Source organism: Kwoniella pini, chromosome 1 (genome assembly GCF_000512605.2).
Source record: "Kwoniella pini CBS 10737 chromosome 1, complete sequence".
In the NCBI taxonomy this organism is placed as follows: domain Eukaryota; kingdom Fungi; phylum Basidiomycota; class Tremellomycetes; order Tremellales; family Cryptococcaceae; genus Kwoniella; species Kwoniella pini.
The window spans coordinates 2,102,118-2,115,371 of NC_091716.1; the positions used below are offsets into that span (position 1 = coordinate 2,102,118).

The following is a 13,254-nucleotide window of genomic DNA, read 5'->3' on the forward strand; positions in this document are numbered from 1 at the left end:
AAATGAATGTATATCCAAGTGAGCACAACTTCTATCGAAGACGTCAGCGTCACTTGGAGTTTGTTTTCATTATTTGTGGATCATAAAAGTGGAGGTGAATTAATCACGCATTATTATCAACATTTCGCAATCCGATGATAATTTGACATGTTGAAATGCATTATTGATCTCTTAATATACATACAAGGATCTCACAACAACTTGAATGAGAATACACGTATGACATGACTTAGATCCAGATGTTCTTAATTCTATTACAATTCGTTGCCTCCAAATCCTCCAATACCTTTTACAAAGATCCAAGTTAATCCTGCTATTCCTATACCAGATAATAAAGCTCTCATGATTATAGCTACTACCAAAGCTTGTCGTACAGCCGAATAGAAAGTAGCTAATGCTTGACCGGACCAGTTCACTCTACGATGCGGTATGCATCAGTCATTTACCACAATGGCATCATTAAATTACCGGACTCACCTCCTATCTGCCGCTCGATCTGGTCCACGGACTGAGTTCTCCCAGCCTTGTATGACTTGTCTATATCTCCTACCGAATACCCTGTAAGAGAAAGATAAGCAGAGTCGTGCACCTTTCGCATTAAGACAGCTTACCAGATCCAGAAATTCACATCTGGGTATGAAAATTTAGGGAATACCGCACTTATCGCATTCACACACAATCAGCTATCCCACCTCTGAGGAGTATACAGATACGAGATGCGTCGATATGACTCACGTCATGCCTGGTCCAACACCTCTGCGTCTTTTGTTCTTCCCCTTCCTTCTCCCCTCTACGTCGACCTTAATCCCTAAATCGCCTTTGGCAGTCAGACCAGCCCCGCTAGCTCCCTCTATTTTATCACTACCAGTAGCTGGCGTTCTATTCTTCTTAGCTTCTTCCAAAGCCAGACGTGCAGCTTCCCATTGATCCTCAAAACTACTTGTAACTGTTACAGGCGTTTTTGGATCAGATATGAAGTCAGCAGAATCGCGGATTTGATCATGGTTGAATTCTGATGCGGTTGGTGATGAACTCCTAGATGATGTGGGAGGTAAGACCAAATGAGCGGGAGTTGAAGATGGATAATGCGCGATCAAATCACTAAAACCAATTTATTAGCTGGCTTTCCAGTTATAAGGTTGCAAGTTCAGCTTACAGAGTCATTCCTAAAGTCAAACCCCATAATCTCAAATGACGTTTTCCATCGTTAAACCAACTTCCAGATCCTTCAGCGGAGTCATCAAAAGCTAAAGATGGGTCAAAGCCTTCAGCCACCGTATCTGGCTCGTCAGGCAACAATACGCAACCGAACCTGAAAACAACTGAGATCAGCTCTGCACGGTAGTAGCTGCATCGTCTATCATATATTGATATCATTCAGTCGTGATACTCACTGCATCTTTCCTATCAGGTTCCTCAAACACCATCTCACGAATGTATTCCTTGGACTAAGACGACTACTGATGTCGATTTCCACCTGCGACCACTGGGCGGTATCAAAAGGTGGAGCTAGCAATGATAGTGGTATCCAGTGCACTGATGAGACTTCAGTCTGATGCGCAAGATGGTGAATCAGTACGAGCTTTGGACTGTCATGCTTTATAAAGTGTTGTAGTACTCACTGCCTGCAATTCTGGTACTGGGCTGAATGGCGACGTTTGTAAGAAAACTGCAATACGGGAGGTGTCAGCTCTACCGGTCAAGCCTACTTAAATCTGTTCATATATGGGGCAAGGGTAGAATTCTAGCTTACCGAAGGGACTAAGAATCATCAATAACCTTTTCCCCAAACTAGTCGTGACCTCCCTTTCATCTAGTCTTCCAACATGCAAGAATTCCTTTTCAGCCAAATCAATTCCAACTTCTTCCCAAGTTTCTCTCAAAGCAGTGAAATACGCAGATTGATCATCGGGTTCATGTCTACCACCTGGGAAAGCGATATGGCTTGACCATCTACCTTGACTACTCGTATTGGCAGAACTTGAAGATCCGCTAGATGAGGACGAAGGTGCTGATGAAGAAGATTGATGTGGTGCTCTTCGTATGAAGAGGATTTCAGGTGTTGTATTTGGGTGATTTACCCATGCTACATCACTGTCGTGTTAGCCAATTTGTTGAAGGTCCATATGGGTCTTATATAGCTCACGAAGCCTAAAGAAATCGTCCAAGGTGTAACCTAATCCAAAATCACTCTGCTTGATTACTTCCCCTGTATAACCTTCTTGTTCATGACCCTCAAAAACGAGTTCAGGAGCTGGCTTGAGTCTGATGATCAAAGCTACACTCGCTCGTCTAGGTTGAGTAGGAGGCGATTGAATGACTCGGGGTACCGAAAGGCGCATATCTTGAAGAAGGGCTAGAAGGTCGGCTGAAGGTGGAGGGTGAAAGTCTACAGGATTTCGTGAGCTACAGGAATACGTCGGTAGGAAGAAATGAGAGTGATAAAGGTATGCTCACCTGTCATGGTTAATGTGTCGCCTGCTCTAGATGCTATATTCTTCTGAGGAGATCACAGTCGATCGAAATGGTCAACCGAGATGCAGAATGATCCACGAATTTGGTGGAGACTAGTCTGAGTTCTTCTCTATATCGAATGGTAGCGGCTTTGACGAAGGACGATATCTATTGAAAACAATCTAGAGTTTCGATTGACGGGATACTAGTGAGGTTACCTTGAATTTTTGTGTTGGTCCTGTCTATCTGATTGTACAAATGCGAGCAAAGCTGTAGATGTACCCATTTAAAGATTGGATTATGGCGTATTTGAGGAAGTTGATGATCGCATATAGGAACAAAAGGTTATTCACACCTTCACGTCGGAACTTGCCGGTTAAGTTTTCGCGTGTCCTTCCACGGAATCAAAAGTGGTGGTACCTTGTACAAATAAAAGACACGTCATCACACGGATACGACCGATGATACTCAACTGATAATTCGGAATAATCAATTTGATCCTGATTCGGGGAGATAAGGACAGACATAGTATTTTGTCAAATCTATTCAACCTTTTCCAATTACTCGTGTGAAACAAAACATCAAGATGAGCATGTGCGGTAGTATATCACCTGATATAGAGATGAACGTTTTTTTTTCCATCTTCATGCTATGTATGTCGTTTAATTCATTTGACGTGTTTGGTCTTTGAAGACAGAGAGACATATAAAAGCAACTCCTATCTCATCAAATTGATCCTGTAGTTTGCCATAATTCACTCAATAGCAATTGAGAAAGCATCTGTCGGTCACACAATCAACATGACTTTCTCTCAAGACCTTTCGATAGATACTCGGTATTCACTACAAGCACCATGCGGTCTACCATCACCATTACGATCTTCTTTATCATCTCATACACGTTCAAGCTCAACTCCACCATCAACTAGATTAAGTACCGCTCAACATTCAGAAGATCATGATGAATATAGAGAACCTACTTCATTGGATGATATAGAAGAACCTGATACTTTGATGTCATGTTTCGGAACTTTATCAATTTCATCATTACCACCTATTTCTCCAAAAGGTGTAAATGCAAGTGGACCAATTATTACTCGATTTCCAAAACCACCACCTCCTAGGCCATCTTCAATTCTTGGAACAAGGGAAGAACAACGAAAGATTTACCTTGGTCCAAAATTAAGTGATAGAGCTACAGGTGGACCTGATGCAGGACCTTTGATAGATAGATTTAGTTGTCTATTTCAAGATCGTAAGTTGGCGTCAGTATTATCAAATGCACAATCACGGCATATATACATAACGTGATCGGATTTTGTGAAGTTGACTTTTGGAATCAGAGTATGATTGTGTATCCAATCCGAAAGGTATCGTTTCTTTGGGTGTCGCTGAAAATTTCTTGATGCAAGAAGAATGTTTGGAAGTACGCATAACAATTTATCTATTTGTGATCAAGCTAAACTTTCTTTGTTTCAGCTTATTTCGACTGCTCTAAAAGACAATTTCACTCCTCTTGATTTATCCTACGGCGATTCTTTATGGGGCTCAAGACGTATTAATAGGGCTTTAGCTGGATTATATAATGATTATTTTGATCCTGCAGAAGAAGTAAAACCTGAACAAATCATTACGGGTGTAGGTTGTTCAGCAGGTGAGCTAGGGTGATTTGAACTGTTCATGGACATAAGCTGATATTCGCGCCTTTTAGTATTGGATCAATTGTTTTATACCTTAATGGATGAAGGAGAAGGTATACTTCTAGCTGCACCATAGTGAGTTGTTGCCTCAGATTGTTCACTACCAGACAAGAGGAACAGCGCTAATTTACAAATCCAGCTATACAGGTTTTGATCGTGATTTGATTGGAAGAGGTAGAGTAAGACTTATACCTGTTCATGTACCGATTGGAGAAGCAGCTTTTGGGCCAGAAAGTTTGAAAATGTTCGAGGAGAAATTGGAAGAGGTTGAAAAGGAAGGAATAAGGATCAGAGCGGTCGTGAGTTTTCTCCATTATTCAATGTATCTTATGAGAAGGTTCAAGCTAGATAAGCTAAGTGCCGACTTGGGTCAGATCGTTTGCAATCCACAAAACCCATTAGGGCGAACATATCCTCGATCTACTTTATTAGCTTATGCCAAATTTTGTGAAGAGAAGGATTTGCATTTGGTTTCGGATGAAATTTACGCTCTAAGTATATACGATAATGAAGGGAAGTTTAATTACATCTCATACAAACAGTCAGAAGCAGATAGACTCAAAGCTCACCTTTTTGAATTGAATTCAGATTTCCCACAAGCGGACCCTTTCACAAGTATGTTATCACTAAATGTCGAGAAGGAACTTGGTATAGAATTTGATAAAGCTAGATTACACGGTGAGCTGGAGTGATAGATTGGTTGATCAGATTTACAGCTGACAAATAACGACCAGTGGTTTATGGTATGAGCAAAGAGTGAGATAACCAATAATCTCACCTCGTATATTATTGATTATGACAGTATTGCTTACCCGTTCTGTATTTGTATGGGCGGCCAGTTTCTGCTCAAATGGCCTACGTGTTGGATCATTGATTTCCCAACATAATCCCCTATTGTTAAGAGCTATGGCCAACACATCAATGTTAATGAAGAGTAAGCTCTCTCTCTCTCTCATATCCTGAAATTGAGCTTGTTAAACAAGAGTACTAATGATTTCTTTGCGAGATAGTTTCTTCACCAGCAGATGTAATTTGGTCAACCCTTTTACTTGATTCTAAACGTTTAAAATCATTCATAAATACAAATAAATTGAAATTAACAGAATCTCATAAATTTACTAGAAATTGGTTTATTGAAAGAGGAATAGAAGTTTCAAATTCAAATGCGTAAATTTTATCATAATCATTAAGAGATAAACTCATTATATATTGATATTGATATTGATAAAAATGGGATTTTTTTTTTATATAGGGGTAATTTCATTTGGGTAAATTTAGGTAAAAAACTTAAATTTGAAAATTCAATAATTGAGAAAAAAATATTTCAAAAATTACTTGATGGTGGAGTTTATATTGTAAGTTTTTTTTTAAAAAAATTCATTTATATAAATCAAATTTTATAATTAAATATACAAAAGTTAATATTGATAAAAAAAAAAAAATTTGAATTTGATTTCAAAATAGGCACCTGGTTCTGCATATCATTATCATATTGCAGGTTGGTTTAGAGTAACTTTTACAGTACCAAGAGGGAATTTAATTGTAAGTACAAATTATTTTTTGAATGAGATTCAATAATGATTAAACATTACAAAATTGATTTGAATGATATGGTTCTTTTAGGTTGGATTAGGTAGAATCGAAAGATTATTGAATTTGAGACCTTTGTCTGAACTGAAATTCGAATGAGTTTGCATTAGTCTCGCATTACATTTGATAAGAGTACAAAAGGTGATGCTGAATGGCTTGAAATCTTAATAGACGAATTATGTTAATGCATCGTATATGTCAAAATAAATATATATATATATCATTTGTTCTACGATATGATTATTGATATATCAGAAATTCCGGTTCAAATTTACGACTATCTTCTACAAGATATTATGTATTATTTGCAATTAACCTTAGGCTAAAAACAGCTATTCAAAACAAAGCCATAGGAATCGCACAACACATTTCAATTATCCTTTTTCCTATTCCACCAATGTTTCTTACCACCTTCACTCCTTAATGATCCATTCTTACTACCGGCCCCTCCATTGAATGGTATAGGTACATTTTCGATCCCGAGTATTCTCGAAGCTTTATCCGATGTAGAAGTAGGTGGATATGGATACTTCTTGGCTAGTTTTTTAGTTGTTTTTGTCGTTGATTTCCCTTCTTGACTATGACTGTAGGATAAGGTAGATGGATGTGAAGAAGCAGAGTTCATCGTACTTCTCGAAGAAGGAGTCTTTTTTTCTTCTCCTCTTCCCATTATTATTGAAGCCGAAACAGGCGAATGAGATGCAGAGATGAATCTTAAGTGCTCGAGAGTATACCCTTGCGAACATGCTTGAGGCTCAAGTGGAGCAGGTTTAGTGAGAATGAACTGTCTATCATGGAATCTTGATGGCAATTGTGCAGATTGAGGTCTTTTAATCGTACGTTCTGATGCATTTTGACTATGATCTTTGATCTCAGGCTGGCTTTGTTGAAAAGGATGTCCCTGGACATGAGCTTGAGGGAAGGAGAAATGACTTTGTGAGCTTGCGGAAGGTGTGATTGGAGATCGGCTCATATCGTGTTCATCCGGTAAGAACGACATGGAAGTGTGTTCTCGTATATCCGGTGATGCGATGATCGAAGTCTGGTGATGCCCAAAATTGGTTGCGGAGTATCGAGGATGGGCTACCTGAGCAGGCAGATACCCCATCTGCTCTGGAAGCGGTAAAATTGAAGCCATACCAGTTGGAGACTGTCCTTCGTCTTCTTGACCTTCGGATTCCGCAATTGATTGAGCCCTAATGAGATTAGTCAAACCTCTCATAGCCTCACTCCAAGCCGATTCAGCTTTGTGCAGATTTGTCCATCCCTCTGCACCCAACCTTTCCGCATCTTTCAATAAATCAGCCGGTAAAGATTCGCCTTTCCTTTTTCTGATTTCACCTCGAGGTTGAAGGTCGCTGATATTTGGTATTCCAGGTCGAGCAGCTCTTTCCCTTGTCAGCGTATCATACGCCTCTTGGCGTGGATCGTGAAACCCTTCATGCTTGGCGGAACTATTTGGCGCCGGATCTGGTCTCGAAGAACTGGGTCGAGAAAAAGGTAATCCTTCATATCCATTGCTGTCCTCAGACCGCTTGTATGTATTGTGTGTTTCCTCAGAGGAATCAGTTCTGTTTGCCATACCCATCAAAATTCCTCCCCAATCGAGACTCTCCCTGGCCATTCTGTGCATCGTCTCGCTGACCTCCTTCATCGATGACGAGTGCCTGATGAGGGCCGCTGCGTGTGTTGAAAGCAGGTGACTAGCTATCAGGAGGGGCAGGTCCGCTGAAGGGAGTGTTGAGGGTGGAAATGGAGGTATGGAAGTGGGTTGTGGTGTTCCGACCGGAGTCGTCCCCGTCGAAGGAGGTCTAGGCAAAGGTCTAGATCGAGCAGATTTTGCCGGTGACGATTGCAGGGATGTTTGAATGGAAGCGTCTACCAGATTCTCTTTTGTGCCGCCTAGGGGCAGATGAGAGTCTGAGGAATATTGTACATCAGTCGATGTGGTGGTGGAGCCTGGACCATGACTGAGGCGGTAGTGGTTGCAGGTCTTAAAGGTACCAGGCGAAGGGGTTGATCCATTCAGAGGGAGTACGGTGAATGAAGGTGCCCGAACAGTTGGCGGGAACAGTTCAGAGGAGGATTGGGCTGCAATTAGAGGGCTATGATGCACAGAAGAGCCGTTAGGGAGAAGACCTAACATAGCCACTGGAGTGACTTTCGAATGAGGCGGGGTCCTGATCTGATTGCTGAGACCTTCACCATCTCCAGACAATTGTCTCGTAGTCTGCTGAACATCTGGATCTTTATCCTCTTCGATTTCGGGCGTACCAACCAAATTCTCCACATATAAGACTCGCTTGACACCGTCGGAGTGCGTGATCACTGACCCATTTCCACTGCCGGTCCTTTCGAAATTATGCCTTGGGGAGCCGAAGTCAGCTTTGTTGGCGTTGTTAGACAGCTCCGAGCCATCATCTCGTATACCGAAGGTTCCTGATGTTCTGATGGCGGTTTGAATGGGTTCAATAAAATCACCCTGTCCACCGTCAACGGGGGAATCACTGGTTGGCCCATTGGGTGAAGGAGCTCTGGAAGAACCTCTTGAGCCGCTTGTCTTACGGCTACTCTTGGACAGCTTCCTAGCGACATGCTCTTTATCCGACTCTATCCCGAAAATAGACGAAAAGATGGAAGACACCCTTCGACGCCTTGGAGATTTTCTGGCTGGTGCCACAGACCGGACAGATTTAGATCGTATATGGAGAGATGAATCAGATTGATGAGAAACGAGTATGGGTCGAACGCTGTCTTTTAAGGGGAAATGAGAATCGATCTAAGCGGGGATCGAAGTGGTCAGTCAAGCGAGAGCTGCAAAGTCAAGCACATACTTACAGTATCAACAACCTCATCTTCAGCTCGTACTGGCCCTGGAATTGCAACAGGATATAGTCCTAAAGCGGGACTAACAACATTCATAGTTGACTGGCCTCTTGACGAGCTTCCGTGAAAGCTATTTGGACGACTTCGTAAATTGGCTGGTTCTTTCTTGAGACTATTCGGTCTGCTTTGGGGAGGGATGCGTGCAACTTCGTCTAGTGAATCGACAGTAACGATGGGTACATTGTGCAAGACATCTACTTTCTAGCTCACTGCTGCGTCAGCATTTCATTGTGGGAAGTGTGGATTATTAGCGAAGGCTAAAGTCGACTCACAATAGGAGAATAGTCGACATCTGAATTGGGACTTTTGCCCTCCTCACCCGATATGGTATCATCACTAGGAGAGGGATTTGCATTTTGTTGCGAGAGGGATTTCCCAGCCCCTACACCAGCCATATTATTAATAATTGCAGAATGCTCTCTCATCCGGTCCAGTATAACATTGGATCGATCAATGGGTACGCCCGCCTGATTCTCCGGATATGTTGTAGGTGTAGTAGGAGGAGTGACTCGTCTAATCAGTTTAGGTTTACTGACGGAGGTTGAACGTGGTGGAGGTGGAAGACCACCTGGACAAGGCGTAGTATTGGAAGTTGAATTTTGGCGTGGAAAAGGGATTCTCACCAAAGATGGGTTCGATCCATTGTAAGACAACGGTAGATTTTGTCGAGGTGATCTAGGCGGAGGAGTAGGATTTGAAGGTGAAGAAAGCGTTCTTAATCGTTTAGGTGGTGTTACTGGCTCTGAATCCTCAATTTGTTGCTTTATTGGACCTCGTACTGTTTCAGCAGCTGATGATTGAGAATACACACTAGCATCATCATCTCCTTCATGGTGAATGCTCCGCTCAGAGAGATAATCTGCTTCTTCAAGAGGTAAGCGAAGTGTACGTAAAGAAGTTGGTGTTTTGAGCTCGGTGATGGGTGATAAAGCTCGAACTGAATGTTGATTAAGCGATACCATACTAAGGAATTGGAGTAGGTGTTATTATCTATGATTATAAGGTAAAGTGACTACATATATGCGATGAGTTATTTCTGTATAATGGTTGAGAAGAAGAATTGAAAAATGAGGCAGCAACTCACTTCTCAAGTTGGATGAGTAATAAATTGACGCTTTGCCACCTGATACTTAGCTTGATCTCTCCTTCGCTATTCGAACGGAAGCTTAATGTCGGTCCACAGTTGCCGGTGAAGTCTCTCTAGAAATCAGACGAGTGCCTTTGGTCGTTCGGACGCCAAGGGCGTCGATTGTCAATGGGAAGCTCGGATCGTTCAAACTAGATGTTGATGTGCCAATGCTAGAGCTGTCCCCGACCTCCTCTTGACTCAGATCCAACAGCCTGATGGGGATTGTAAATCAATACTTGTCATCCTCAGTATGTATATGGACATCATAATAACTTTACTACTTGTTGGAAAGATCTTCGATTGTACACGAAAGGAGGATGGGTTGATTAGATGATGAAATGTGATTGATTTGATTGTTGAAAATGAGGATATAGCGACCAGAACAATTGTACCTGTAACAAACATCAAACGCACACAACACTTGAGGAAAATACACAGCGTAGGCCCGAGCGTTTTGATCTATAATCTATATGATATACTCCGATCACATGAAACAATAAACTTTATTCCCCTTGATCCTGCCTCCGCATTGATCGCCACTTTCAACCGATGTTAGTACTAGGATACAAGTTCGTTAGCTATTCAATCGGATAATTTTCCTGTGTGGAAGTATTTTGCATGCTTTTGATGAGTTTGTACAATTGTACAATTTTATGTCAATCTCCATTTCTTCATTCTCTCCCTTGCTTGGTTTCCCGCCGCGATCATCTTCGCTATGCTCATGAGCTATTATCAGCACAGCTGAAAGCGCTGTCAAGTGATTCAATAATTATCAGCATTTTTCCTTCACTTATGGATAGAGGTAAACTCACCTGCCAACATCACCGCTTTTGAAATTATCATTTATAGTAACTACTGATCCATATGTGCCAGCAATCATTAAAAACCAACCTAAAATGAAGAAAAGTATGTTCATAGCCATGAGAAGATTCCATGATGTTGTACCTCTTGAAGGTGATCTAATATTATCCCACATCCACATGAAAGATTCCATTTGACTATAAGATAGGTATTAAGCTTGACATCCTGGTATTACTAATTAAGCTGACTTACATGCAAATGACAGTAGCGAGTAGAGCGCCGATAAGTGAGAGTAAATCATTGAAAAATGGTATAGCTTCTGCAATGATGAATCCAACTGTACAAACCAAGACGACGGAACCGCTATCATTTTGTTAGAATCAATTAGTGATTCATCCAAATATGAATATATACATTGTGTCCCTTTTAACTCACTACCAAGCGATATAATGGGTAGGTGTATTTTTAGCTAGATGTCTCGAGTTTCTCAAAACTCGAACGAAAACTATTCGGTTATGATTAGTATTAGAACTTGACTGATTGAAATCAAGAAAAGTCTTAACTCACTATATTTAGCAGCAACATGCATGAACAAAGTTCCACCAACAGCTAAACCAGGTAAAGCTAATCCATAACAAACTTTCTTCAATACTACTCCTGCACTTCCTAAAGCAGGAGAAGCAATATATTGTCCCGCATAATGATAAACTACAGCAGCTACAACCTATAACAATCACCATCAGCCAAGGTGAAAATCAATTGGAACATGGAACTTACAAGATAAATAGTAGTGATAGCAGTTTGTCCAACTAAAACACTTTTGGTAAAATCTTTTGGATTTTTCATTTCTCCTACAATATTGAAGAAATTAGGTGTTCCAGCATAAGCGAAAATGATAATACAAACAGCATTTATAGCTTCTACAAAACTTGGAGAAGTGATAGCTTTTGTTTCGATTTGCCAATCATTTCCAGCTGGAGCAAGTGAAGGTTTTCCAGAAGTTCCAAGACCAATCATTAAAGTAATTACAGCTGATAAAATCGATACCAATCCAACCCATCCTAACCATGAGATTTTCCCCAAAGTTTGAATTGATGATAATAGACCAACAACGACTGCTCCTATTATTGCCCATACAACTGAACAAGTAGCGTGATCTGTGATGGCATTGAAAGCTACTGAAATTGACAAGAACGATGCTCCACCTGTAGCTACAACTTCAAGCTGAACGGACGACCGGATTGTGAGCTTTTCATGATTCACACAGAAGCAAATGCGATTGGGATCAAACGCACCAAATAGGCGAAACCAAGTATCTCCCGACCCCATGGCCCAAACATAATGTATCCAACGCTATGATGTACCCACCCAGATTAGCTGAAATTCATCATAAATCGGATTTGATTCCACTCACTCTGATACGGTATATACTTCAGGGTGATTCATCTTGAAAGTTCCAACCACATAATCGGACCCTAGATAGAGAAGGATTACAATTTCCACAAATTCAGTTTCCTTCTACCGCTTATACAATCAACATTCTTTGAAAAAGAACTTACAAGTAATAATAATAGCTATAGCTAAAATACATAATATTCCAGGTACGAAACCCAAAACATTTAATGCAGCGGGCTATAATTAATCGTACATTCATAAATCTTCAAAGGAAAAATAAAGAAATTGATTTAAAAAAAGGAGAATAAAGGGGACTTACTAATCCTAAAACACCTAATCCTATTTGAGTTTTAACTTCTAATACACTAGCTTTTATCCAACCTAAATTTCTATAATTTGGAGAAGATCCATCATTTAAATCAATTTCTCCCCATACAGCATCAATTACTGTATTTTGTTTTGTTTTATTTTTTGGATCTTCACTTTCATTTTCATTTTCTGGATTACAATTTCTTGAAGTTTGTCGTCCCATTTCAATTTCTGATAAATTTGAATTATTTGACATTTCAACTATTTCTGATGATATATTTCTAGTCTTGGAAGAATTGAGTATACCCATACTAAATTGTTGAAATTAATTTTGATGAAAAGTAGAAAAAGCAAAGTATACTATAAATACTGATTAATAATTATTTTTTAAGTAAAGTCAATATTTGTCGACGTTGTCTGATTTGAATATAATCCAATACCTAATAAGCGGTATATTTAAACCGAGATTATCGAATGAGGTATTTAACAATTACAATATCCCAAGAGGTTAAGATCATCTGACTTCCGAAGTGATCTTAATCGACTAATGTCTCTACATACCACCTTTCCTTGATCATTAAACAAATAGGAAATCCCAATAAATTTCGTCTCACATTCAATGAATTTTGAAATAAGCGAATATTCAATATCGATCATCTTCATGGATTTAGTCTTTTTAGCTCAAAAACGATAGAAAAGCTAATTAAAATCTCGTTTAATTTGATGGTCAAGTTCGCTTGTTCATCTTAATAATACCTAATTATCCTGGAATTTTCCTTTCATCCGTCTTATTCCGTCAAATTGTTCATACCCCGCATTCCACTTTATAATGACTAAATATCAATGATCATCTGATCTTCATCTTCTACATGTATTTTGTATTCACTAGTGGATATTGTATTTTCGAAAATCAAAATACTACTTAATATTTGAATGTAAAAATGAGTTAAGCTACTCATAAATTTCAAGGTCATTTATCCGAAATCCCTAT

The 13,254-nt window shown here is 39.9% G+C and overlaps 4 protein-coding genes across 4 annotated transcripts; 1 reads left to right on the top strand and 3 right to left on the bottom strand.

Moving 5' to 3' along the window:
- Nucleotides 1-254: 254 nt before the first annotated feature.
- Nucleotides 255-2,464, bottom strand: I206_100806 (uncharacterized protein; the record flags this gene model as incomplete). Its single annotated transcript, XM_070202279.1, has 10 exons — nucleotides 255-417; nucleotides 478-558; nucleotides 612-659; nucleotides 736-1,101; nucleotides 1,157-1,312; nucleotides 1,395-1,552; nucleotides 1,623-1,669; nucleotides 1,754-2,086; nucleotides 2,147-2,389; nucleotides 2,458-2,464. The coding sequence occupies 10 exons, from the start codon at nucleotides 2,462-2,464 to the stop codon at nucleotides 255-257; spliced, it is 1,602 nt and encodes a 533-aa protein (XP_070058380.1).
- Nucleotides 2,465-3,254: 790 nt separating this feature from the next.
- I206_100807 (uncharacterized protein) lies at nucleotides 3,255-5,842 on the top strand (the record flags this gene model as incomplete). Its single annotated transcript, XM_019152300.1, has 12 exons — nucleotides 3,255-3,708; nucleotides 3,797-3,879; nucleotides 3,933-4,107; nucleotides 4,165-4,228; nucleotides 4,293-4,452; nucleotides 4,528-4,831; nucleotides 4,888-4,909; nucleotides 4,993-5,087; nucleotides 5,164-5,320; nucleotides 5,406-5,508; nucleotides 5,618-5,695; nucleotides 5,777-5,842. 12 exons carry the CDS (start codon nucleotides 3,255-3,257, stop codon nucleotides 5,840-5,842), a joined length of 1,761 nt encoding a protein of 586 aa, XP_019014438.1.
- Nucleotides 5,843-6,113: 271 nt separating this feature from the next.
- Nucleotides 6,114-9,591, bottom strand: I206_100808 (uncharacterized protein; the record flags this gene model as incomplete). Its single annotated transcript, XM_019152299.1, has 3 exons — nucleotides 6,114-8,522; nucleotides 8,582-8,830; nucleotides 8,902-9,591. 3 exons carry the CDS (start codon nucleotides 9,589-9,591, stop codon nucleotides 6,114-6,116), a joined length of 3,348 nt encoding a protein of 1,115 aa, XP_019014437.1.
- An 886-nt stretch (nucleotides 9,592-10,477) lies between these two features.
- I206_100809 (uncharacterized protein) lies at nucleotides 10,478-12,519 on the bottom strand (the record flags this gene model as incomplete). Its single annotated transcript, XM_019152298.1, has 10 exons — nucleotides 10,478-10,508; nucleotides 10,571-10,756; nucleotides 10,812-10,922; nucleotides 10,995-11,064; nucleotides 11,127-11,283; nucleotides 11,337-11,783; nucleotides 11,855-11,912; nucleotides 11,974-12,034; nucleotides 12,119-12,191; nucleotides 12,274-12,519. The coding sequence occupies 10 exons, from the start codon at nucleotides 12,517-12,519 to the stop codon at nucleotides 10,478-10,480; spliced, it is 1,440 nt and encodes a 479-aa protein (XP_019014436.1).
- Between the last annotated feature and the right edge of the window lie 735 nt (nucleotides 12,520-13,254).